The 27,974-nt window shown below is 44.1% G+C and overlaps 1 protein-coding gene across 10 annotated transcripts in view; it reads left to right on the top strand.

The window, feature by feature from the left end:
- Positions 1–27,564, top strand: part of PPARG (peroxisome proliferator activated receptor gamma) — a 124,477-nt gene extending 96,913 nt beyond the window's left edge. For all 10 annotated transcript variants that reach the window (XM_069561002.1, XM_069561007.1, XM_069560998.1 and 7 more), the window contains 2 exons: positions 9,309–9,759; positions 27,111–27,564. In XM_069561002.1, coding sequence (XP_069417103.1) covers positions 9,309–9,759; positions 27,111–27,358 — 699 coding nt within the window. In that variant the 3' untranslated portion in view covers positions 27,359–27,564. The remainder of the gene's footprint in view (positions 1–9,308; positions 9,760–27,110) is intronic.
- The last annotated feature ends 410 nt before the right edge of the window (positions 27,565–27,974 follow it).

Genomic DNA, 27,974 nt, shown 5'->3' with positions numbered 1-27,974 from the left:
TTGTTCTCCTCCCAGAAGCCAGTCCTGCCCATTGGCCAGCAATGGCCCGGTTGACAGAAGCACTGTGTGGTGAAATTCCCAAGAATTTTCACCTTGGGGAAACATTCTAAGTGATGGTTGATTTTTATGAATGTTTAGAACAGCAGGAATTTCCCACCTTGTTCTGCTGCCCCAGTACCTTCACAGTCAGGAAGTTTTCCTTGCATTGTTTTGTTCTTCTCGAATTCTAGCGAGGAGCTACTGTCTTCCAGAGGGCAGGCAACAGGTTGTACGTCACGATAAAGCTGAGCCTCGGGCTTCCCTGGTGGCTCAGTGATTAAGAATCCACCTGCCAGTGCAGGAGACCTGGATTCAATCCATGGGTCGGGAAAATCCCCTGGAGGAGGAAACAGCAGAGACCACTTTAGTGTTCTTGCCCGGAGAATCCCATGGACAGAGGAGCCTGGCGGGCTACAGTCCATGGGGGTCTCAAAAGTGTCAGACACGACTTAGCGAGGAAACAACAAAAAGCAGAGTCGATGTATTCTTTAAATGAAAAAATGAGGGCACAGCTAAACAGAAACGAATGGCCCCAGCCTAGCTGATTTTACTATGGAAGGTAAACTGTGTTCATTTAAAGGTTAGAGAAACAAGAAAATCAGAGCAGCCTGGCTGAATAGTTAACAGTGGAAGGCAGTTTGCGCCAGTTCTCTGAGAGACCCATGTGTGACAAGGAGCCAGGCAGGAGACCCTGAGCTGGGAGAGGCTTGGTGACCAGGGAGAGCCCAGAGCACACTGTTTACTCCACAGTTTGCCTCGGGCCGTTCAGTTTCCAGAAACTCCTTTCTCACCTTCTCTTTATCTCCCCATCCAGACCTGCAATCCACCCTGGAAGTCCTATTAATTTAATAGTACCTGAAAGATAAGAGGAAAGCATTAAAAAAAAAAAAATTTCTCCAGTAGTCCAGATTTTAAATGTACATTTCCAGTGACCAGCATACTGTGAGAGGCCCAGAGCCCGATTCACCATAAATCACTTTAAAAGCTCACGACAGCTGACTCTTTGGCTCTAAATCTTTGAGTTAAAATGAAGGGAATTGTAGGCTCTTTGTGTGTTAGCTGCTCAGTCGTGTCTGACTCTTTGTGACCCCATGGACTGTAGCCCGCCAGGCTCCTCTGTCCATGGGATTCTCCAGGCAAGAATACTGGAGTGGGTTGCCATTTCCTTCTCCAGGGGATCTTCCCAACCCGGGGATTGAACTGGGTCTCCTGCATTGCAGGCAGATTCTTTACCTTCTGAGCCACCAGGGAACCAAGGCTCCTTATGGGGTATTAATGTTAGTATCTCAGTTGTGTCTGACTCTTTGTGACCCCGTGGACTGTAGCCTTCCAGGCTCCTCTGTCCATACAATTCTCCAGGGAAGAATCCTGGAGTGGGTTTCCGTTCCCTTCTGCGGGGGATTTTATGGGGAGAGGGTTGTGAAGCCCCAAACTTTTATGCGGTAAATAGGTATTAAGCTGTTTTAAGGAAAAGTGCCATAAAATGCTTAATTATCGGCTTCCCCCTGTAGTAACTAAGACCGTGCTTTGTCTATAATGGTCACTCAAAATGTGTTTGCTTGATTGAATTAAAAGCTGCTGCCTATGCCCTTTGAAATTCTGGACTTTCATCAGAAGGCCTTTAGCCCAAGATTTGCTCACCAACCTGGACAGCATTAAAAATCTGGATGGAGGCAGAATTGCCTCTTGTTAAGGTCTGGGAAGGAAAGAGAGACTGGGCCAAATTAGAATAATCCACCCTCTGATTACACAAAGCTGAAATTGAATTGTTTGGCTCTCTCTTTTCTCCTTATCTTGCAAAATCAAATTAAGCACTAGTGGAAAGAAATAGTGCAGAGAGGAATATGGGAAAGGGAAAAAACTAAAATCAGAATGTGATTTCCAATGAGACTAGAGATTTGTTCTTTATCTTACATGGTCATGTTATTCATTTGATAGCATCTGTCTCAGGGCTGTTATGTTATCTCTTCTTGGCCAGGACTTTTGAAAGTGAAGACTTGCATTGATAGGAAAAGTTTTGCACAAGTGCGGACTCTTGAGAGGATGGGGGGATCTGGAAAAGGGGCTGCGGCTGGTGCAGGAGAGCGATTTGGGCCCCACTGCACACCCCACTGGAGCTGCTGTCATTAGGATGGGTTCCGCCAAGCCGGGGGAAGGCTGCTCAGCATAGTGGATAGCCAGTTACCCAGAACCTTTGGGAAAGGAAATGGCTTTATTGAAGAGGCCTTTCTTTAAATTTATCTTCCTGCTCCATTTAACCATTGCCTGTTCTGTCTCATTGGTGAAGTGCCCGCTAGTCTTTCAGGCCCAGCTCCAGCATTTGCCTCCAGGCAAACCAGGGCTTCTCCCTTCCCCACTCAGCTCTCTCCTCTGTCTCTTATTTCCTGGTGCCATTGGCACCGTGCAGAACAGGTAAATGAGCAGATCAATTAAATGCTCCTTTTTTTGAGAAACATTTATTTATTTGGCTGCATCGGGTCTTCGTTGCAACACGAGAGCGCCTTCCTCGAAGCTCACACTCTGTGGCGTGTGGGCTTAGTTACCCCGCGGCATGTGGGACCTTAGTCCCTTGACCAGGGCTCGAACCCGTGTCGCCAGCTTTGCAAGATGGATTCTTAACCAGTGGGCCACCAGGGGCTCCCCTCCTATCTTTTAAACTTGGACGTCATACCTCTAGAATATGATGGTCCCACTTTCATTGTCCTTGCTCAAAGAAGAATATTTGGGAACTTTAGCTCTGGGTTTAGGGGAAGATGGGGAATTGGAATCGCAGGATGTGGGACGTCAGAGAAGAAACGTTAGGAGCACTGGACCTTTGAGCCACCCTCAAATAGAAATGGAGCTGACTCTCCCCATGGTCTGTTTCCCTGTCAATGGCTTGTTCCTGCCCAGACCCCTCCTTTGAGAGAATCTACAGAACTCTTAAAACCTCGAATATGCTAGAACCAGGGTGCTGTGTCTCCTGAAGGCAACCTGAGAACTGAATGGACTTTGGAAGTTCCCAGTGTTTGACTGTTACTCTGCTGTGATGATCACACTGGGTGTATGGTCTCACATGGTCCCATGTTTGTTGATGAAAATAGAGAGTGGTTTTCAAAAAACCATTTTCAGTGCCATGGTTTGTCATAAAACAATAAATAGAAAAACCCTTGGTGTGTCTGCCAGCTTTTCACTCCATATCTGAGGGATGGTGAGGCCCTCCTGGTTGCACTCTGTCTGCAAATAAGGAATAAAGCTTGTTATTTATACTGTATTGGACTTTGGGTCCTGAAGCATCGCACTGCTTATAATGCATACATGTGGAGTCACTGTTTTTATAATTGCAGGAGCAAACTGGTGCCATCATAAAAATGGTTCTTCTAAACAGTGTGAAATAGGAGACCAAGGAATAGTAAAACCAGTATGGAAATATAAACTTTCGTGAAAACAGTTCTGTACCCATTTAAATGTTTGCGTCCTAAAATTTACAAGGGCCGTCAAATATAGTAACTCAAACTATTGGAAAGATATCTGTCCTTTTAAATCCTACGCTTACCAGCTAAACAAAGTGTGGTCTCTCTCCCCATTTCCGTGAGTGAGCTGGGATTTGCTCCCCTGAGAAGAAAGACACCAGACAGACAGACCCTCAGAGAAAAGGAGGCTTGGGAACTGCGGTACCAATAAGGAGCAGAATGGTCGTGCTGCTTTGTTTCGATCACTGTTGAAGTAATTTGGCTTCTGGAATCATTAATCTAGAGAGTCACATTTAAAAAATAAATTGCTTTATTTCCAGTACCGTCAGGAATCACTGAAGATATAACAAATGGCCTTCTTTTAGACAATAAATTTAGAAGATAATATTCTATATAGTCAAGAAGAAAAGCATTTTTAGTATTTTTTTTCATCTTTAATAATTAGACCTAGTTGGTCAGTATGCTTGTTTGCCAGCTGAGTAACATTTTGGTCAGCCATAGATGTTTCTTTAAGAGATGAGGGTATGTGCTGGGTCATTAAAGTGTGAACAATTGCTCCTATTAAGTTTTTGTGTTAAATCTTTAAATGATGGCAGGAAAACGAGATACACTAGCAAGACTTTCAAACTTAACTTCCATCCCACATTGTTGTTCAGTTGCTAAGTCGCGTCCGGCTCTCTGTGACCCCATGGACTGAAGCCCGCCAGGCTTCCCTGTCCTTTACCATCTCCCAGAGTTCGCTTAGACTCACGTCCATTGAGTCAGTGATGTCATCCAATCATCTCAGCCTCTGTTGCCCCCTCCTCTTGCCCTAAGTCTTTAGCACTTAAATGGCATCTCTAGGAAGTAAGAGTTCAAAGGCCCTGCGCCAAGACCCCAGCATAGATGAGTTTAGAAGCCCCAGTTCCTCCCAGAATTGTCATTTTATGTAAAAAAAAAAAAAAAAAAAGCAAAAGTGGGGAAGTCATGTAGAAAGTAGCAGAAAGAGAAAAGGATTAGTCATGAGTGAGGGGATCTGGTTTAGGGTTTGCTATAAACAGCTGTTTGACTTTAGAAAACCTCTTAGCTTCAGTTCATTCATACCTGGTCAGAGAATGACACTGTAGATTATTCCTGAAGACCTGTCTGTTAGCTCTCTACAGCCAGTGGTTCTCCGCAAGAGGGAAATAGGAATGACAGAGGAGAAACCAGAAAGAAATTGAGGAAACCCAACCAAGGCAATCTGGATTAACAGTCACCCACTGGAGCTAATAATTGAGGAGAAGCATGTGTGCCTCAGAGGATGAAGGTCAAAAGTATAAAAAGGAAGGAGAAGATGAAGAAGACAAGGCCCTAAGAATTCACTTTTCTTCCTTGAGGCTTTGCTCTAATCTGTCAAGAAACCTAAGACCCCCCGGATCTAAACTAAGATCACCATTTTTCCAGGCCAGTTTTAACTCTGATGTGGTTACCAAGTGATTGTGAGAGTGTAGAGTTGTCTGCTTCACTAATTTCAGTTTCCCAACTTGGAGATATCATCAGAATTGTTGCTGTTGTTGTTTAGCCGCCAAGTCGTGTCTAGCTCTTTGCCGCCGCGTAGACTGTAGCCCGCCAGGCTCCTCTGTCCTTCGCATTTCCCAGGCAAGGATACTGAAGTGGGTTGCCATTTCCTTCTCCAGGGGATCTTCCCGACCCCGGGATCGAACCTGCGGCTTCTGCATTGGCAGGCGGGTTCTTTACCACTGAGCCACCTGGGAAACCCATCACCAGAATGATCCCTGCTTTCTCGGTTGATTTTTTCATTTGTCTTTCCTAGGTTGCCATTTTATTATTCAAAAGGAGCTGTAAATTAAAAGCATTCATCTATAGTCACTGAAACAACTCATAGATTAAAATGCTGATGTTGGACTGCTAAGAAACAGTATTATTCTATCTGTCCATTCAAAAAAGTAAACTTTTATTACTCTATTTTGTCTTCATTAATAAGCCAGCTTTTCCTGTGATCTTTGTGTTATACATAGGAGGTATGCAATAGTTCTAGAACTAATTTTAATTATCTATAAAAACAGTGCCCTTAACCCCATCCCAGTTTTGATATGTGGAGCCATTTTTGGAAATCAAAATATATCAACATAGATTACATTTGCTGTATCTCTCCCAAGAAAACTAGCTTCCTCTTACTGAAATCATGTTGTTCCCCTGGAGAAACATTGTGTTCAAGTGCAGTTTTCCTCATTCCATCCTGACCTTTTCGTGGTCTGTAGAAGTGCAAGCATTTATAACAGCCAGAGGCTGATTCACCATGAAGCTAATGAAGCCTCAGGGCCTCTTCCCTTGCATAGAGCCCCTTCCAGTGCTCAGGGAAGGGCCTGAGCTATTTGTTCTTATAATCTGTATTACTGAACCCAACAGTTGTTGTAAATGTACTCAACAGTCGTGTACATTTCAGGCCCCACAAAGCCTGGATCTCACCCTGATAAGGTCCTAGATGTAGTTAAGCATTCTTTCCTGTTAAGGAGAGATGCTTATCTAGCCATTTGATACAGTGTCTGAAGATAAATACATTGTTAGCCCCAAATTAGAAGTGTAAAACCATTAACACCAAATCTAAAGAGGATATGGTTCCTCTGACAATGGCAGATCACGCAATGATACCGGGCAGGCTAGTGGAAAAGAGAGGACCGTGCAAGTGAAGGACGTTTTGTGTGGGACGTTTTACCAGAAATATAATATTAAGTCACTGATTCAAGATAAACTCCACAGGCCGAATTCCCCTCGTGGTTTTCAGAGTTCAGCCATCTGTAAACCTGGCGGGCCACTCTCTTCTGCTGTTTCTGTATGAGGAATCCCAATGTAAAGTGTGTGGGTTGGGACTTCCCTGCCGGTCCAGTGGCTAAGACTGTGCAGTCCCCGCGCAGGGGGCCTGGGTTCAATCCCTGGTCAAGGAACGAGATCCTGCATGCCACAACTAAGACCCAGTGCAGCCAAATAAATTAATTCATTAATTTTTTTTAAAATGTGTGCGTTAACTGTTTGCAGTCTAGTAATTGGTGAATGGGTGGCAAAGAAAGGCAGATCTCCAGGCAGATCACATCTGGATCACTCCTGCAGCTTGATAGATCCACACGGGAGCTGAAAGGATCTTATGCAGATTTCAAAAGTGCAAAAAAAATAAAAAACAACAACAACAAAAAACAGCAACATCAGCTATGACGAGGAAAAACAAAGAAACCCACCTGGGATTCATTTGCATGTCCATACCCAGAATCCTCTGCCAACTCAACATTTTGAAAATGCTGAAGGGATCTTTTTTTAAAAAAAAGAAAAAAACTGGAATGGTTTGGCATGATGGTGGGGGCTGCTGATTCCTTTCTCTGTCCTTGAGTGTTTACTGCCAGGAAATCCTGACCAACGTCGATTGCCAAGGGGTTACCAAGTCACATTGTTGTTAAATTGGGAGAGAAAATTTGCAGGATTTTGTGCGTTCGGTGCAACTATCACAGAGTTTCAAAAACAGGAACCTGGGGCTTTATATGAGGGGACAGGGGAAGTCGAGGGGGAAGAGTCACAGGATGATTTATCAGGGCAGAGTTCCAGAGAAATTGCTTACATGGAGGTGGGAGAATGTTATGCATCCATTCTGTGCCAAGAAGCTGAGGGACTGAGGTCATCCAGAAGCTGGGCAGATGAGGTACTGTCCTTCCACACGTGAAGAGGGGATGACTTTATATCCTTGTTATTTGTGTTTGTACAGGTGCAGGTGGACTCTTCAGGTGCCCTCAGATTTCTCATAGCAGTAAAGAAAGCCAGCCTCTTGGTAGCATAAATTAAAATGGGCCACAAAACTCTTTGAGATCAGAAACCACCTTCTCCTAGGTTCTGTAAAAGCTAGTGTTTGTCAGCATCAGAATCTGGCATTCTGGAAAAACTCAACACATGTTAACTGAAGAGACTGTCCATCTACTCTGTCCTTTTTTTTTTTTTTCCCCTCCCATTAATAATATAGGTCTGAAGTAGAGAGAAAAGCAAAATGCCTCAAAGCAGTATGAACTATTCGTTCTTGGCTTACTTGAAGCCTGAAGAGTCACCAGGCGAGCTTACTCTTGGGTTCCTCTCATCTGTCCTACTTTGTGGTTTTGTATTTGCTAAACAATACAATTGGAGTGATTTTTTTTTTTTTTGGTTTAAAAAAAGTAACAATTTCTGGAATAACTCCAGTGAATGTTGTTGAAATAAGAGGCAAGTTTGGGAATCCACTCAACATCTAAAACCCCTTAGAATTCGTGTTATTTCCTTCAGTGCAGAACAGACTTAATAGTTTGGTGAAGGGAATTCCCTGGTGGGCCAATGGTTAGTACTTTCATTGCTTGGGCCCAGGTTCAGTCCCTGGTCAGGGAACTAAAATCCTGCAAGACATGTGGCATGCCCCTCCCCAAAAAAGTTTGATAACAATCTTAGACTACTGTAGAGATTAATAGTTTAGACTGTCTGAACCAGTGGGTCTTGAAGCTGGCTACTGCTGGCTCTCATTGTGTCTGCTTCCTCTTGCCAAAGAGGAGAGAATTCTCATTATCTCTCAATAAAGCTTTTCAAAAGAAGCTTTATTTTTAGTACATCAGAGACTTCATATTCAGTGGACATGTGTGTGTATGTGCACACTCACACAGATACACACACACACACACACACACATATATCACAGACACTATTTCCAAGAAATGCAACTAGCATATCCTTAAGAGAAGAGTTGGAAATCTTTGCAATCCACTTCAAATGAGAAATTCGAGGGCTAGGAAAGATAAATGACTTTTCTAAAGTCACAGAGTTAACCACAGAACCAAAGCTGGAAGCCAGATACCCTCAACTCTTATTCCTTGCTTCTGAGTAAAACACATGACTAGCATTGAGGGGTAGCTCCTTACAGAGTTCAGTAGGTATATACTGAATATATATGTGTGTGTGTGTGTATGTGTGTGTGTATATATAATTGTGGTCACTTATTCAGAGTAGCCTTGAGAATTTCACAAGGACCACAAACCTCTGGTTAAATCTATACAAGGAAATGAAAGAGAAAGATTATTTCGTGGACAAACCCAGCAGGCTTTTGCTAGTAGCCTATTGCAAACCTGAATAACTGATAAACGAGTTTTATTGATTCTTGACCCTTAAGGACATATACTTTGAAAAATAAGTTCCAACCTTTTTTTAATTTGCCACTTTTGTAGTGTTTGCCCATAGGCCTTATGCAGCTGCTCTTTCTGAAACAGATTGCTTCCAGAGCATAAAAAAAAAAAAAAAAAAAGGAAAGAGAGAAACAGACATTTTCTTGACTCAGTGTTTTTAGTCTGCTTTCAGACTGATTTTTCTGTAGTTAAGTATAGTTTACATATACATTATGTTTCATTTAAGCTCTGAGAGGATTTAATCTAAAACTGCAAGATTACTTTATGTCCAAGTGGGTCTATTCAACCCTAAGTTGCTAAAATAATTGTTTTTATTGAAAGAAGGTTAAAAATGTATCCCATTGAAAGCTAGAATGAAACAGTAGATTTTTGCATCATTGTTTAAATCAACAACAAAGACCTTCCAAACAACAGGAATTGGAGCTACTAGCGAGTCACCGGTTGTGGTATCATATCACCAGTGTTGGTGAAATATGTTTAGTTCCAGAAGACAGCTTGGAGGATTAATCAAGACATGAGTATTTTCTCATTGTTCAGTGTTTTCAACTTGAAAGATTTTCGTTAGCAAAGCAAGTGTCTGTGAAGAAGCTGGGATGGTATTGACCGTGAATGAGAAATTTCCAACTCAGCCACTTTCTCCCATTTTTCTTTGCAGCCGTTTGTTATCTATGACATGAACTCCTTAATGATGGGAGAAGATAAAATCAAGTTCAAGCACATCAGCCCCCTGCAGGAGCCCAGCAAAGAGGTGGCCATCCGCATCTTCCAGGGGTGTCAGTTTCGCTCCGTGGAAGCCGTGCAGGAGATCACCGAGTACGCCAAGAATATCCCCGGCTTTGTGAACCTTGACTTGAATGACCAAGTAACTCTCCTAAAATACGGCGTGCACGAGATCATTTACACGATGCTGGCCTCCTTGATGAATAAGGATGGGGTCCTCATATCTGAAGGCCAAGGATTCATGACAAGGGAGTTTCTAAAGAGCCTGCGAAAGCCCTTTGGTGACTTTATGGAGCCCAAGTTCGAGTTTGCTGTGAAGTTCAACGCACTGGAATTAGATGACAGCGACTTAGCAATATTTATAGCTGTCATTATTCTCAGTGGAGGTAAGCTGCTGCTTGCGGTTTTCCGTGAAGGAGCGTGGGGTGGGGGTGGGATGGCTGAATGAATGTCAACTTGCCCTCGCGTGAGGCTTTGCGCCTTTCCCCTCTGCACTTACCGCACTTTCCACACAGAGAGTGCCAGTGGGATAATGCTCTGGGAGTGTCGCTACCCATGAGACATACCGAGAAAGAATATCAATTGATTTCCTCTCTGACAGCTGTGGGTAACTCAGGTGCTTTTCCTTTATTCTGAAAAAATATTTTTTTCTGGTCAAATCCAAACATGGAAGACAAATGCCCTCTTCTCCTTTTTTTTTCCCCCCCTCTTTATTTCCTTGTCTTTTTCTGTTCCTTTCCAGAAGGCCAATCTATTTTTCATTTAAGTAATGCCATGTATAACTTTGTGAGACGATGCTCACTTGCATAGAGAAAGTACCACTGTGTGTGTGTGGTCAGATTATGCTCCAGCCCCACCATCGGCGATGTGTTACTTTGAATCGCTTTTGCAGGTTCAGGGATCAAAGAGGACACATCTGCTGACCTCTGCCTCCTCTCCCGTGTGGAGTCCTCTGACAACTCCTCTGACCGTACCTTGGTGAGGTGGTTGGCTGTGATCAAGAATGCAGTCCCAACCAGAGAACTCCCAACAAAGACAGAAATTGAGTTATTTAGGCATTCTTTGTACTTTTGGCCTTGCAAGGGCATGATCTGATTAACCAACTCCGAAAGCCAGGTTTTACACTACAAGCTACTTTCACTGGCACCTCATGGGTTTCCCACTTGAGTAGAAGAAAGTTTTAGTGTCATCTCTCTATATAAAAATTGTCTTCAGACAATCAGTTTTTATTACTGAGGTGGACTTAGGGCGAAGTTTTTTGTGGGTTCTCTACAGAATACCCCCTGTGCATGAAAACTGATGTGTAGGGGGACAGTGGTCCTTTGGATGTAAGTTGTGTGGACTAGACTGCATGTCGCAAAGAGCAAGGCCTACTCCGTAGTCTTTTGTTGTCCAGTTACTCGAGAGCAGAGTGCTTCTGAGATCAGATGCGTGGCGTGTTAGTAACAAGGAGAGTGAGTAGCGAGTGCTCACTGAGCACTTTCTGTGTGCAGTCAGCTTTCTAACCAGTCACACACATTCATTCACTTCTCACAACCCCAGTGAGGTGAACACTCTTTTGCAAATAAGGAAACCAAAGCCCTGAAAGGTTCAGTAACTTGGCCAGAATCTCCCAGACAGCAAAGATGGAGTCAGGATGATGAACCAAGGTCATCCAGGTGGCTCCACGGTCTACACTGGCAGCCCACTTTACATGACCAGGGTGCAAACAGATAATGGCACAGTGCAGATTAACTCCGACGCCACAAGCCCTTTGTCATGTGATGGTTAATAATTGCAAACCTATGCTAGCCGACGTGTTTTGAGACCTACTTCTACAGTTGACCCTTGAATCTCTGGAATCTGTGATTCATTCAACAAAGAATGAGATTCCAGTTTATGTTAGGTCCATTGGGAGAAAAAGATTCAATTTTGAACAACCAGGTCAGAAAACAAGTTGGTACTGTTTAGCTAACATTTTAAGGCCCATTTTATTTTTATTGAAATATAGAAATATAATTATTAACATGTGATCTATTTCTAAGATTTTTCCTAATTATACTATATATACCATGTTTATGGGCTTCCCCGAAGCTCAATGGTAAAGAATCTGCCTGCAGTGCCGGAGGCTCAGGTTCAATCCCTTGGTGGTGAAGATCCCCTGGGGGAGGGCATGGCAACCCACTCCAGTATTCTTGCTGGAGAATCCCTGGCGGCTACAGTCCATTGGATCACAAAGCATCGGACATGGTAACTGAGCACATACCATGTTTATATTCCTTTTTACACCTAATCATTTCTCATGTCATTAACAACCTTAATATTTTTCTTAATTTTAAAAATAAGAGTAATATACGGTCATTTTTTGATTCAAAGACTATAGAAAGGTGTAAGTGAAAGGTAAAGCTCTGGATCCTCAAAATAAAATAGGATTAACAAAGGTCTGTTTCTCCTACCAAAACGCTTCTGTGCCTGTGCTGACATATCTGTATGCTGCCGTTTAAAATTTGTTTTAATTGAAGTATAGTTGACTTACAGCGTCGTGTTCATTTCTGCTGTACAGCGAAACGATTCAGCTGCGTGTGTGTGTGTATATTTATGCCTTTTTTACTCTTCTGCATCATGATTTGCCACAGAATATTGACCATGATTCCCTGTGCTATAGAGCAGGACCTACTGTCTGTCCATTCTCTAGGTAACAGCCTACGTCTGCCAACTCCAGCCTCCCACTCCATCCCTCCCGCATCTCCTGTCTTTCTTGGCAACCCGAGGTCTATGCTCTATGTCTGTGAGTCTCTCTCTGTTTCACAGAGAGCTTCACTTGTGTTGTATCTTAGATTTCACGTGTAAGTGACATCCTGTGGTGTTCCTCCTTCTGATTCTCTTCACTTAGTGTGACGATCTCTAGTTGTAGTGGTGTTGCCGCGAAGGGCATTGTTTCACTCCATGGTAAATACGAACCACAGCTTCTCTGTCCGCTCATCTGTTGACTGGACATTTAGGTCGTTTCCAAGTCTTGGCGGTTGTGAATAGTGCTGCTGTGAGCATAGGGTGCACGTATCTTTCTGAATTAGAGTTTTATCTGGATATATGCCCGGGAGTGGGATTGCTGAATCATGTGGCAACTCTATTTTTAGTTTTTTGAGGAACCCATACTGTTTTCCATAGTGGCTGCACCAACTTACATCCTCACCAACAGTGTAGGAGGGCTCCCTGTTCTCAGCACCCTCTTCACTATTTGTTACTTGCAGATTTTTGATGATGGCCATTCTGGCTACTGTGAGGCAATGCCTCACCGTGGTTTTGATTTGCATTTCTCTAATGTATGCTATCAATTTTAATGACAATAACATATTTCATTTCATAAAAGACCATTACATGCTAAATTATCTCCCTACTTATGTATAGGTTGTTTTATATTATAAGAGCAAATTATGGTTGATTTATGTTATAGAAAATTATGGAAAATGTGTTCTAAATTCTACTGCAGTGATTCTTCTTACATATAAATTTCTGTTAACATTTCAGATTATTTTCTCACTCTATAAATTATCAGAAGTAGAATTGCTGAATAGATGCCCATGAACATTTTTAAATCTTTTGTTTCATTATTGCCAGATTGTTTTTCCATAAAGTTTGTGCCAGTTTATATTCATTCCTACCACAGATATTAAGGGAGCCATTTGAAATAAGCCATTCCAACATGCTTGGTTTCTATCCAGGAAAGATTTAGGCAAGAAATAGTCATGGTAATTCAGGGCTTTTTGAACCTGAGCAAAATTGTTTGATGGGCACGTGAGAGGACAGTATAATTTCATCTAGAAAAATGCCATATACTCCCCATGACACACAAACTAGATTATTTTTTAAAATCATTTATTCAGCTAGGCCTTTAAAATGTGTATGAATTGGTCAAAAATAGCTCTGAGAATAACTTGATTTAATTTGATAAATACTGCAGACTTTGGCTTTCAGTTATGAAAATTAAAAATGGTATCATTAAATGCCGGTGCTGTATAAACGAGTTCCTTTGAGCGTTCCCCAGACTGTCTTCACAGTAGCCAGTTTCCAGAGTTCATTGGATCCTCACAATAATGAAAAGAAATCTGAAAGTAGCTGCCAGTCATAGAATCTTAAAATCATATACATGTAGTTATAATGAGAAGAAAACCCTGTGAATCATTCGAGACTTCTTTTTAAAAAAAAAAAACACTTAACCATTGGCCCATTGGCAAGTTCCCATATCGCAAAAGGGATATCCTTCTCTTCCCTGAGCAAAGTTTTATTTTGTCAATGAAGTCAGCCTCTGGGCACTAGGTAAGAATGGATAAACTGGACCCCATGTTTGCTCAACACCCAGGAACTCATTTCCCTCCTTTAATCAGAGAAGCTGGTGGGTAGAGGCCAGAGAAAGAGCTGCTCTGGTCACTCTGGACCCAAAGACTGGATCCCAGTGAGATGAGCTTCCTGGTCATCTGTAGCTGGTGGAACCACCATCCCAGACAGTGGTGTGTTTGAGTACACCGTGTAATTTCTCGTACAACATATAATTTCTCAATTCCCATCCTGGGTTTTCCAAGGGAAGATGTTCATGTAAGCAAAGAGGCTTTGACAAGATTCTGATCCTACCTGTTCTTAACAAGAGGGGTTATTTTCTCCTGTGCGGTTTGTTCTGAAGTCTGCAGATAGCTTCAGGGACTCGAGAGAGGAGTGTTATGGGCAGGGAACCTGGTGACCTCCTTCTAAGCTGGCCTTGAGACTCACTCACAGAAGAGCTCCGTCCCGGTCAAGGTCATGACCCTAGACTGAAGGGGAGATGGGTATTATGTAAGAGCAGGGTGGTGAGGAATTGGGGAGGTTAAGAGTGGGGGATTCCCCAGAGGACCCAAAGGGGGTTTTTTGATGAAAGTACCTGAGTTTGACCCAACTAAGTATTTGCTGGGGAAACTGGAGTTGCAGTAGTAAAGATCACGGCCACTCAGCTTCAACCCTAGAAACTGCTGATGCCGTTAGATTTGGTCCTTAGATTGGCCTGGTGCTCAGCATCTCTACTATGTATGCACCTCTCAGGGCAAGCTGGCTGAGAGAGATGACCTAGTTCTTCTCAGAATTGCCTCCTCTCTCCCTCCTTCTCCTTCGAGCTTCAAGCAAGAAGAACGAGACTAAAAAGAACCACATTCCCCGAGCCGAAGCACAGCACTTTGTCCCTTGCTTTCTCTCACTAGGTCCCGACAGTTCTCCTGGATCTTTATTCTTATTCCATAGAGAGAGAAGAGAGAGTCAGAGATGAAAGGGTTGTGTCTAAGAACTGACAACTCGTGAGCAGTGAAACTAGAAGGGAAACAAACCCAGGCATCCCGACTGTCACCTCCCCGAGTTCCCTCTGCCACTTGACTGGCAGATGTGGTCAACTCCCTCATCGGGTCAGTGGCCCCAACCTGTGTTCCCATCACTGTTCTGGAGCCCTGGGCCCAGAGTCCAGAAGCAAGGCTTCCTCGGCAGTCATGATAAGGGAAGAGAAGGAGCAAGAAGCCCTTGCTCCCTCTCGTCTCATTGCCTGGATGGGTGGCGTTAAGAGTAATAAAACTGCCTCCAGCAAGGGCATGTTTGCAGCTGGCGCCACAGCATCGTGCCTGGCACACCAGCAAACTCCCCAAAACCTACCAGCAGCCAAGGCCAAGTGGAAAGCTCAGGACACTCCACTGGACACTTTGCCCCCCTCGGGCGTTTGCTGTTTGGTGGAGGAAAAGCATAGGAGGGTTCCAGCTGGAGCTCGGCAACAGGAAAAAGCTCTTTCTGTTAATTCAAAACAGTTTGGAATCCATCACAGTTCTTCCCAAACTTCCACGATATGGGGGAGGAACGTCACTGGATTTTACAATATATTTCTCGAGGCAGATTGTCATCACCATCCTAATGACAGAGAAGCTGTAAATATTGGTGCAGGAGCCACAGATGGCAAGTCACCCAGCCTCCCCATTTACCCTCTTGGGTCTGGCTCGGTTATGCAAACCTCCTATATAGCGGCTCCTCCTGTTTCCAGCCATTCCAGTCATGTTCTTTCTCCACGAAGCAGTTTTGGACAGCTGCTCTTGGAGTGAATACGTGCTTTCTCCTGTAGAGTGGGCAGAGAGCACAGGCTACTAGGGAGAATTCTTCATAGCTGTACATCTGTAGGTGGAGGAAGAACTGATACTCTGACACCTAGACCGCTCAGGTCAGAACACTAGAGCTCTGTTTATATCCTTGGTCATGACTTACATGTGTATAGATGTATGCTTTAAAAATAATTATTTATTCGTGGCTGCACCTCGGGGCATGCAGGATCTTAGTTCCCCAACCAGGGATCAAAACCATGCCCCCCTACATTGAAAGGGCAGAGTCTTAACCACTGGACCGCCAGAAACATCCCATAGGTGTGATATCTACGTTTTAGTTTGTTGGAATTAGAATCAGAGCACAGAACCCAGCCCAGAATAAGTACTTAATAAATGCTTATTGAGTGAACAGTGATCAAATATTACTAATAAAAAGAGCTGCCATCTATTGACCACTTCACTGTGAGCCAGAACAGATGGTAAGCACTTTACCTACATCCTGAATCTTTAATTTTCCCTGCAATTCTAGAAAATCTCTCACTTATCCCCATTTTACAGATGGAAAAAAATAGAAGTTTAGAACTGCTTTAGATTAGGCAATTTGCCCCACAGTCACAGAGCTCCTAATCAGTGAGGCCAAGGTAAGATCCAACCCGACCTTCAAACAGATGCCCTTAACTGCCACTGCCTTGTGTGTGTTGAGGTGTGGAACCATCCCAGTTACATACCTTGGTCTTGGAGTTCTTTGGCAGAAATTACCATTTCCCTGTTACCTTCAAGTATTTCAATAAAGAATTTCCAGGTACAATTCAAACATCACTTCCTACTATCCAGAGCCCTTCTCCAGACACCATTTGTTCCCAGCTGCCTCCCAAAACTGTATCTCCCAGGTCTGAGGACTTCTCTGGGAAGGAGTGGACTCCTGTGTTAACCCCGAGACTGGAGCTGGCTCTTCCATTTGTCCAGGTAGCACAGCATCCCTGTTCGCAGAGCCCCCTGCGAAAACTGACCATAAACTTGAAGTACCCAAGTAAATACATCCCAGTGTGGTCAGATAGCATCTTACAGCAGGTTCTGATAGAGAGGAGTGGTCGCAAGGAAGTTTGTGAGAGAAATGTAAAACTGTTCAAATACCCGTCAGTAACTTACTGTCTTCCTGAGCATCCAGAAGTCTGCTCTTGCCAGTCCTTGTACAGCGAGCACCCCTCTCCGGAGGACCACGGACCCACGGGTCCAGGGTGGGAGGGCCTCTGGGCTTGTGAGTGTCGGCTCTCCTCCCCACCCCTAACAGCCCTCCAGAGCCTTGTGGATATTGACGGCTCGTGCATAATCCTTTCATTTTAACTGCAGAACTGTTGTTTCTGCAAGTTAGAATGGACAGCCCCCCTCTCTTCTGGAATAGAAGACACGAGGGCAGGTGCCTGAGCGGGCCTGTGCTGTTCTTGAGGAAACCCCAGCTCAGGGGGTTGGGGGGGCCCTGATTCTCCACCAGTGGTCCCCATGCCTTCTTTGTCTGCTGGCATCATCCTTACTAGTTAACTGGGAGGAGACAAAACCAAAAATAGTTTAAAACTGAGATACTATGAATACTGTGAAGACCAGTAGGGCAGATTTCTTCCATTCTGCTGTGACAGTTAAATATTCATCTGCTTTATCCGTATGAGACATAGGCTGGTACCTAAGGGTAAAAGTTGTTTTTTTCTAACTGTTCTCTGTAATGTTGAGAAAAAACACAGACATCTGATTTCTCATGTGACTGAACCTTGAGCTGGACAGTGGAAGAGTGCTGATTACATGATTCATATTCCCCGTCTGGGCCACGGTTGTGTCAGAGAGTAATTGCTTTCGTTTATTAATTGGAAAATATCGGCCAGGCACCTGCCCTGTGTCCACATGGCGTGTGACACTGCTCTCTTCTCCTGGTAGTCTGGTCTCCGCACTGTGCTGCCGTGACCAGCAGGCAGACCCTGTCAGGTGGCCGAGATGGCTTTGAATGATGACTCAGTGTGGGTTATCTAGAAATGTCCCATGGAGGGCTTGGTTTCGGCAGAGGGAGGCATATTTATATAAGTTCTCAACTGGCACCCAAATTCTAAAAACCAGAGACCTTGGGGTTGAGGGGGGCAGGGAGAACACACTAGAATCATCTGAGGAACTTAAACCACACACACTCACTCACACACACACACACTCTCACACACACATTCACACACACTCACAGTCACATACATTCACACACACAGTCACACACACTCACACACTCATACACAGACTCACACATACTCACACACTCACACATTCACACTCACACGCTCTCTCACACTCACACACACACTCACACACTCATACACACACATTCACTCACACACTCATACACATTCTCATACACACACACACCCTCTCACACACCCTCACAACACTCACACACACACACTCACACACATTCTCATATACACACATGCACACTCACACTCACACACATTCACACACGCTGACACACTCACACACACACACTCACACACTCTCATACAACACATTCACCCACTCACACACACACTCTCACACACTCACACTCATACACACACACACACAGACTCACACACTGACACTCATACACACACACACACACACACCCTCTCACACACCCTCATAACACTCTCACACACACACTTACACTCACACACAGGCTTTTGTCATTTGTAGTAGAACTCTGAAGCATCTTTATCTGTGACTGCTTCAAAAATAAAATCCCCTCCCAACCCCAGGCCCCATAGGCTGGGATCATTCGTCGTGGCACTTGACCTCAGAGACAGACATGGGCTTGAAAGCCAAACTGCTGAGTCATTCCTGTTCCCGCACTGACATCTTGGAAGAGGCTCAGTCAGCCAGTGAGTGGGCCACTTTGGGGAGCACTTTATCATTTGGGGTTCTCACAATGTGTGGTTAAACTCTGGGTGACCCCAGGCAGCCTTCCAGACTGGCACAAGCTCGCCACGACACTCAGATCCTCTTTGAGTGAGGAAGAGTGAAACCGGTGCCGGCTCCAGAGGCCAGCACAGGTGGCGAGGGGAGAGAGGCTGCCCGGGGTCCCACCCGCCACCCCTCATCTGTGGACCAGGAGAGGAGGGAGGGGCGGTGGGAGGCTGTGGACCCCCCAAACCCCCTCACTCCGCCACTTACTAAGTGTGTGATTGCACACATTTACCTGCCGGAGCCTCAAACTCCTTATCAGCTCCCTAAGTAAATAACATTATGTGAAGCCTCTGGCATGATGCCTGGGACATGGTTGGCACACATAAATGCTCCTTTTCCCTCTTCCCTTGTGTGATATAATTTAAAGTAGCTCCATGCGATCCTGCCAGTCAGATCACTTGAAATTTCACTAATAGTCCTTCTTAAAATCCCTTAGTACCATATAAATACTCCTAGGGAGATATCAGCTAATCTCTTTATCAGCTATCACTTTAAGGGGATTAGCTGTGGATTGAGAACAAAACCCCAAGGGAGAAAGATACTGGGGAGAATGGGTAAGGGGAGAACTCTGGGCCCTACTGGCCCCTGAAGGAGGTACGGACCAAGCAGGAGTATGTATATGTGGTGGTGGCAGGGTGGGGGGGCGGGGGGAGGAGCTGCAGAATGCTGTAAAGTCTGGGGGGATGTTATGTGGTGAGAGGTCATACTTAGCAGTTGGAGGCCACACCTGTTTTGAGATCACAGGTTCTTCTCAAAGATGTCGGCAAGGACAATGTAGGGGAGGAGGAGAGAGGTGCAGAGAGCTAATTCTTGGCCACCTTCTTTCTTGTTGACTCCCTTTGGTTTGCTCTCAGCACTTCTAGAGGTTGACGAGGCAAGGAAGACTCACTCGATTTGGAGCGTGAATGTGTCAGGCTTGATGGAGAAGAAGAAACCATTCTCCATCTTTCCGCTCCAGCCTGGTTCCTCTGCCCCCGCTTCCTGGTTGGAGCTGAGGTGGGACACGGAAGGGGCAGAAATTGACCCGCATTCCTGGGCTTGAAGGGAGTCAGTAGCTTCCCTGGTCCAGACTCAGAGAAGGGGAGCAAACCCCAAGGCTGAGTTTCACTTGAATGACCTTGAATGTCCAGAACAAAGGGACCCGAGCACCTCGTGAAAGGAGTTAGAAAAAGACAGGACTTCCCAAGGGCAGGATTGAAGTCTCCAGCCCCATTTCCGTTCTGAAAGAGCTGGAAATAAAACAAGACCCACAGTCCCTTCACTGCAGGTGCCCTCAAGAGATGAAAGGACTGTGAACACAGCAGAGGGGGAAGCCCCGCCCACCTTGTTACCAGATGCCTTTGTGTCCTGGGCTGTAGTCAGGGAGGTGGCTTTTGGAGGCAGCAGTCAAGCATTTTGAGATGAGGGGACTTGGTGTGCATTGCTACTTAAAGGGCGGATGAAAGAAGGTACGACCTGGGCATGGTTTCGTGGTGGTGGTCCCCCCAGCCTCCATCCTAGCCGAGTCACATGTGTCATTGCTACGTCCTTGGTGGTTATCATTTGGACACAAAGAAAGCATTCGTGAACTGCTGTCTAACAAGGATGTGTTAGACCATGAGCCCCTTCAGAGGGAGTCTCCCCGCAACATGTGCCTCCACGCCTGACACACTTGCCCCAGATGACCTGCGTCGGCTCCGTTGTTCCCTTTCCCCCATAGCAGTGATTGACCACGTTTCTCCCCACATCATCCGCTGCTCACACTTCTGATCATCGTAGGCTGGCCTTGCTGGGATTCCTGCCACTGCGTCCCCTGCAAGGTGCAGTCCCAGGAGTGGAAAAAGAAAAGCATCTAGAAGGCAGGGTGAGGAAGGGAGCAGTTAAGGGAGAAAGAATAGGAGAGGTACAGAGAAGACCCAGGCGCAGCAGAGAAACGGGAGGAGCAGAAAGGTAAGAAGAACAGAGGCGTGTTGGACTGTACCATTATACGAAACAGCTGGAAATCACTAACTTGCCATGTGTCAGACGCTGCTCCAGGCACTTTTCATCCCGGGACTCATTTTATCCTCTCGTCCACTCTGTGCAGTGGGTTACTGTCAGGTCTCCCATCTTCTAAATGAGGAACCCGAGGTACAGAGCAGTTTAGGAACTTGCCCAGGTTTACCCAGCAAGTAAGCTTTGAGGTTGAGATTCCAGATGCTTCTGGAATCAGTAGTGTTTGCTCTTGGCTTCCCGACACCTGGAAGTTTTTAGGAACGACGGTCACACCCCAGGCCAAGTCAGTCAGAGTCTCTAAAGAGGGGAGTCAGGCATTCGTTTGCGTGTTTTTAATTTCCCCAGATAATTTCAGTGTGGAGGCAAAGTCAAGAATCACTGCACTCAATCAAGCCCCAGTTCAAATTTAAATACTAAAAGAACACATGTGAAAATTCTCTTAGTTTTTGGTTTTTTTTTCCTCTTAAAGGTAGAATGGTGGGAGGGAGTTGCTACAGGTCATGCCAAAGTTTGCCAGAGACAGATCTGGATGAATGCAGAGGTTTGCCTAGTGGTCCCCATGATTCTGATGGTTAGATCAGGAAAGGACCACAAGACCCCAAGACCATCTCTAAGAAAGAAGTGAATGTGGGCACTGGTGCTTCTTTGTTTCATAATTGTTCTTAAACAGTCTTGCTTACACGCATTCAACTACAAGAATGAGAACTTGCCCCAAACTCCCAACGTGTGTCTGTATCAGGAACCCTTATCTCATGCTCCCGAATTTCTGCTCTACCAGTAACAGCTCAGAAACCACCCATTTCCCAGCTGCATAGATGCCACCCCTCCCCTGCTTACACTCCAGACACTATCCCTATGGGAGCTGCCTCTACCTGAACAAACAGCGACCAGCAGTATGTTATAAAGCTCCTTTACCTGACTCCTTCTCACCATGACCTTAAGGAAAGAAACACCACTGTTGTCTTAAAGATTAAGGCAAGCCCAGAAAGATAAGATGATTTGTCCACAGTCACATGGAGCCAAGTGGAGGACAGACGGGATCAAGTCTTCAGTTTCCAAATCCACTGCTGTTTAAAAAAAGAAAAAAAGCTCTTTAATGTTGTGATAGTTTCAGGTATACAGCAGAGGGACTCAGCCATCCATGTACACGTATCCGTTCTCCCCCAAGCTCCCCTCCCATCCAGGCTGCCACATGACATTGAGCAGAGCTCTGTGTGCTATATATACAGTAGGTACTTGTTGGTTTTCCATTTTAAACATAGCATCCACTGCTCTTTTTAAACACACCTGTGTACTTAGGAAGCAGTGGAATAAAGGAAATTGGAGCGGAAGAGGAAGTGAAATGCCAAGTGTGAGCTCCCTAGGGAGCCCCACCTCCCTTCACTTTCACCCGCGCTCAGTTCTTTCATTGCCTTTGGATCAATTTACCACTTCCCAGCTATCAAGACTTCTTTTTCCTAAAGGTACGGGATACAATCCTTTTCCGACTTGTCTCCAACAGAAAGCCAATAGGAAAGAACTGGGAATGTCATAACAGCAGCAGTTAGAAAGGAAACAAAGCCATCCACTTGGGTTTTTCTGCACCTTCTTCAGGAGACACCGCCGTGGCCATCTGGTCCTCTAACTAAGACATCTCCTGAGAAAATGTGGGCTAGGGAGATGCCTGGCCCAGGTGGGCAGAGAATTTGAATCTGCTTCAGATAAGCTCTTAATGGAACCAGCTCTGGATAAGATGGGAGCTTTGTAGATTTGCCCACAATCAACAGTGTTCTGTAATCAATTCCAGCGCTGTGTGATGGGGACCGGAAAGCTTTCTTTCCCAATTCTTTGCAGCCTGGGGAGTAAGGAACCAGTAATTGACTCCAGCTTCCTTGAAGGTTGGGTCCTGGAGTCTGAGTCAGCACGCACTTTGCCAAAAGGGCTTTCTAGGCAGTCTAGGGCTAGTGAAGGGGGGTCCCTTGACCTTGATCCTCTTCCAGACCCCAACTCTAACCTTCAGCAAGGTGAAGGGAGAAGACCTCAGAAGGTTTCTAAGAGTGATGCTTTAGCAGGCCCTGAGCTGAGGGGGAGGGAGAGGGAAGAGGAAGGGATCCGGGACAGCTGGGTCTGTAGACAGGCGCCACTTTTGTGCTGCAGAAGTGTGTGGCACTTTTGTGCTGCCCAGCTTAGCTCAATAGGGGTTCAGGTATGAGTGGAACGAAACTGGAAGCAAAAAGACAGCGAGGGGAACAGAGAAGGCCTTGGAGCCGACTGGAGAGTAGGGGGTGAGGGCGAGCCTGACACATCCCTTTTGCTCTTGACCCTAGGGAGGGCTGAAGACCAAAGGAAGCTGTTCTAGCTTTCCAGATTAGCCATGTGCTCTAAGTTTAATGTATGAGCCTGTTAATATGCTTTTCTACTTGGATTTTTAGTTTATTCCCCCAGTTTCATTATGTGAATCTTGTAAAGGGAATTACAAATAAGGAGAAAGCTTAGAACTTTCGAACTAGGGTCTTAGAGATCCCCTCTCTAGTCCATTCCAAGTCTTTGCCTTGACTGAGGCCCAGTGAGGGCGACAGTGGGGCAGGTCAGTAAATGGTCTAACTCGCCACTAGAGAAAACATAAATCAGTGGCCACAAAATTTTAGCCAAACTTCATCCGTCACATCATAAAAAAAAAACCTTGCCAGGGAGAGGCTTGAAAATCCAAACCAGATCCTTGTCCCCTCATAGAGGCAACAGTTCCATTGCAGTGCGTGGCAGCCAAGTGCTTCCAGCAAGCCCCGTCAGCTGCATCTGTGGCTTCGCTTGTTTGAACTGTCATGATAAATGAAACCCAGTAGATGAACATCATGTCCTCTGCAGAAGTTTTGACCCCACGGATGCTGCTCTGGAGGAAGGGGAGAGGGGCTAAGCAGTCAGGGTGCCCATGAGCAGAGGGTTCTGCGTTAAGAGTGTGGGGTCCCAGCCCACGGAGGACCACACTGACACCTCCACACAGAGTGCTGCCACTTGCGACGCACAAGTGTGTCCTGTCCAGGCCTTCAAACTCTGGCACATCTGTTCCGGAGGGAGGACTGTCAGCCAGTGAACCAAAGGCACCCATCCAGGATCTGCTCTTCCATGAAGTGTCAGGGGGGTTTGTTATTGCATAGCAACTGTGAGAAAGGATGACTCCTCCAGGGGCGTGAGTCTCTAGGCCAGGACTGAATCATCTGTTTCATTCTCAGAATCGGAGATTCTTGCTGATGGCCCCAAAATTAAGTGCTAAAATTAAAAAAAAAAAAAAAAAAGTACTCCAGTCAATGGAATATGTTAAAAAAAGTTAAGGGGGGAAAAAACAAACTACAGGTAATTTTCTGTCTGTAATTTTAAAAAGAAAAAAAAACCCAACAACTTAGAGCATGTTTAAAGTTCTGAAAATCCCACCCGAGACCATTCTCACATTGCTCTTCTGTGTCTCACCTCAAGGGATAAAGGTTGCTCGAGTTTGTTAGGTATAGGAAAACCCTATTTCCGAGAGACTTCTTCATTGTATATTGATCCTTCCTTTAGGCTTGTTCACCAACCAGAAGAATTGTAGTTTTCAATCCAGGACTCTTAGCCAGAACAGCCTTCTCACTCATTAACTCAGTCAACTGAGTGCTTCCTGTGTTTCCACTGGAGCCTCAGAGATGATCAAGACATAGTCTCTGCCCTCTGATCGCTCATGGCCAAGTAGGGGAGATAAACAAAAAAATCTGTACCTATAGTACAGCATACTAAAAGTTAAGAGTATAGTGTCTGGAATCAGATTCAAATTTCAGCTCTGCTGTTTACTATCAAGTGGCAGTTCTTGGACAGGGTTTCTCTCCTTTCTCTAATTAAATCTCCATTTTCCCCTCCTTAAAGCATTTACCTCATGGAGTTATGTGGAGATTAAATGATGTGTTGTATACAAAGCCCTTTGTACAATTTTTGGGAAATGATAGCCACTCAGTAAATGTAATCTCCTAGTATAGTAGCAGTTGAGGTTTTTGTAGGCACTACACAGTCCAGAGAAAGGGGATTGGAAGAACAGGGGAGAGGAAGGGATGATCTCCAGAAAGGCTTCAGGACATAAGGACACAGGCAGGGTTTTGAAGAGTAAGTTTAAGTCAGTAGGATGATGCACAGAGTTACGACAGAACATAGGATACTTGAAGGACTCGGTTTAGAAAGAGCTTACTGTGGCTGAAGCAAAGGAACAATGATAAATGGAGGCAAGGTGATGGGGGACATTAAAAGGGAAGTAAAAAGTCTCATACAGTGCTTTAGTTTACAGGGAAGGGGAGAAGAGTTAAAAAGAAAAAAGAAGGTGAGTGGCCTTCAAGAGCTAAAATTTGAATCAATATAAAATATCAAGTGAGTATCTTAAATGCCATATGTACTCTCTGCACCCCTCTGCTGAGTCTCAGTGAGAGAATCTTGTATTCTCACCACAATGCAACAAACTCAGAAATTAGAAAAAACAGAAACACTCAGCCTTTCCACTTGGAAATCTAAAAACATGTCTCTAAGTCAAGTGAAAGTCACTCAGTCGTGTCCATCTCTTTGCAGCCCCATGGACTATACAGTCCGTGGAAAACTCCAGGCCAGAATCCTGCAGTGGGTAGCCATTCCCTCTTTCAAGGGATCTTCCCAACCCAGGGATTGAAGCCAGGTCTTCCACATTTCGGGCAGATTCTTCACCAGCTGAGCCACCAGGGATGCCCATCTCTAAATAACTCTAAGATTAAAAGTGAAATCAAAATAGTAAAACAGACTGTTTAGAAAAGAACTGTAAGAGGATGATTTACCAAAGCCTGTGGGGTGAAACTGTTTCACCCCATAGGCTTTCACTCAGAGGAAATTTTAGAGCTTTAAACTCATCCATCAGAAAACAAGAAATACTGAAACTAAATAAATTAACCATTCAACCCAAGAAATGAGAAAAAGAAGGAAAAAATAAACCTAAAGAAATTTAAAAGAATGAACTAGCTAAATTGAAAACAAAAGGCAGTTTTCAAAAACAGAGTTGATCAGTAAAACCAAAAGTTGTGCTTTTTTAAAAAGCAGAAAATAGATAAGCCTCTGGCAAATAAAAATTTTAAATGAGAGGATACACAAAACGCATTCAATTAAAGGAGATATAAATAATAGAGACTCTGACTCTAAGAGAACTTTATGTACAACTGTATTCCGATGTAAATTACTAAAATTTTCCTTTATAAGTAGTAGAAAGCCTGAAGAAAGTAAAAGCTATAGGAGGAAAGTTAAAGATAGTCACAGATTTACCACCAGCCTCAGATGGTTCTGCAAATGAATGCCAAGAAACCATCAAGGAATAGAAAATCACTATATAGAAACAGAAGGAAAATGTCTCAACTCAGTCTGTAAGGCTAGTTAACATTTACTGCCAATAGACAAGGGGTGGCACACAGAAAAGAAGGCTCTGGACCAATCTCACAAATTTCAAAGCCCTAAAATAAAATATTAGCAAATGAGTGTAAGAGTATAAGAAAATCTATGAATGTAATCCACTACACTAGATTAACAGAAAACCACATGCTCATCACTGTAGATAGAAAAACTTAAAAACATTTGATGAAATGCAACAAAATTCCTGATTAAAACACTTTAAAACTCTGGGGGAGCCAGGAGAAAAACCTACCTGCCATAATCTAGTAAACATCCTACTTGTGATAAGCCGTTAGAAGCATTTCCCTCAATGTTAGGAATAAAATAAGAATGCCTCCCGACACTACTATTATTTAATACCATTTTAGAGGTATTATCCAGTGCAGTATGACAAGAAAAAGAAATGAGAGCTACAAACACTGGAAAAGAAGAGATAAATTTAAACTATGATTATTTGCAGATGTAATTGTCCAAAGTTTTCTAAAAATCCATGATAAAAACTATTTGAATCCATAAGAGTGAAATTGGACTAGATTCAATATAACAAAATCAATCATTTTTTTCTAAACATCAGCAGGGATACATTAGAAAATGTGATGAAAAAGAAGTATAGAATTCAAGAAAGCAAAGAATTCTAGAAAGTATTCAAGGATAAATCTAAAAAGATCTACATGAAGCAAAAACATTAAGAACTTAAAAGTAATTTAAATTCACCGTTTAAAAGTTCAAATAAGGAAAATATAAAGAAGAAAGTGAAAATTACCTGCAGCCTCTCTAGTCAGAAGAAGCCTGTGTTAAAATTTGGTCTGTCCTTCCAAAGTGTAACAGTATTTGAAAATACTGTCTCTTTGAAAATGCATGTGCTATATTAAGCAAAAAGAAGACAAAAGTTTGTTTTCAAAGTGTGTTTAAACTTGTGATAAGAAAGTAAGTAGAGGTGATAAAACATAGACTCATCAGGAAGAAACAGAAGTTGAAAATGAGATTTCTGAATGAGTAGAAACATGCCAGCAGAAAAGTCCCCGGTCTGGGGAGATGAGCGCTTTGCCACTGTGTTCTGTCAACTGGTCACACAGCTTTAGTCTTGGCCAGGCAGAGAATGGCCCTGGAAAAGAGCTCTGACAGTCTTGGCTTGCATTCCATTCTCCTGTATGCAATTCTTGCCTGCTCTCTGCTTACCTTCTCTCCAACACGCTGTTTTAGAACCAAAGGAAAACCAATAAAATGTGAGTCATTGGCTGAATATGCCTCAGATGTGGGACCAGAGAATTTTGTAACTCAACCTCCTGTTCTGTCTTCCGTTTCTGCTCTCCCAGACCGCCCAGGTTTGCTGAATGTGAAGCCCATTGAGGACATACAAGACAACTTGCTGCAGGCCTTGGAGCTGCAGCTCAAGCTGAACCACCCCGAGTCCTCCCAGCTCTTTGCCAAGCTGCTCCAGAAAATGACGGACCTCAGGCAGATTGTGACAGAGCACGTGCAGCTGCTGCAAGTAATAAAGAAAACAGAGACGGACATGAGTCTCCACCCACTTCTACAGGAAATCTACAAGGACTTGTATTAGCAGAGAAGTCCGAGCTCACTGGCGACATCTTCCTTCTCCAGTTGCACTATTATTTTGAGGGAAAAATCTGACACCTAAAAAAATTACTGTGAAAAAGCATTTGAGAAAAGAAAAGGTTTTAGAATAATAGATCTATTTTATGCATATTGTTTATAAAGATACATTTACAATTTACTTTTAATATTAAAAATTACCACATCATGAAATTACTGGTCGTATTTGAAGACTGAGTCTGTTGTGTTCCCCACCCCGTTCTCCAGGATTTTTTTCCCTTTCATTTCCCTTCCCTTCCTTCCATCCTTTTCCATCTTTATTTTTCATTTTCCTTTCTTTCTTAAATACGTGAAACAATGTGGATGCAACTGCTGATCAATTTTCATTCTAACTCAAGTCATTTTTTACTCAATTTACAACTTCTCTGAACCTTCTGTCTACTTTAAAAATTACAACTAAGAATGGAACTCCAGGACCAAAAACCGTTCAGGGCATGTGTTTCTTTACCTGGATATACTCATGTGAGGCGTATCCTTAGGCCAACCAGGAATTCAATCTTCTTCCTTAGTCTCAACCAAGATTTTCACTCACCAGCAGCAGACCTCTAACAGGATACCAAAGC

The sequence above is a fragment of the Ovis canadensis genome, chromosome 19 (genome assembly GCF_042477335.2).
Source record: "Ovis canadensis isolate MfBH-ARS-UI-01 breed Bighorn chromosome 19, ARS-UI_OviCan_v2, whole genome shotgun sequence".
NCBI lineage: Eukaryota > Metazoa > Chordata > Mammalia > Artiodactyla > Bovidae > Ovis > Ovis canadensis.
Note: the sequence above shows the minus strand (reverse complement) of the source record. Positions and strands in the feature narration are given on the sequence as shown.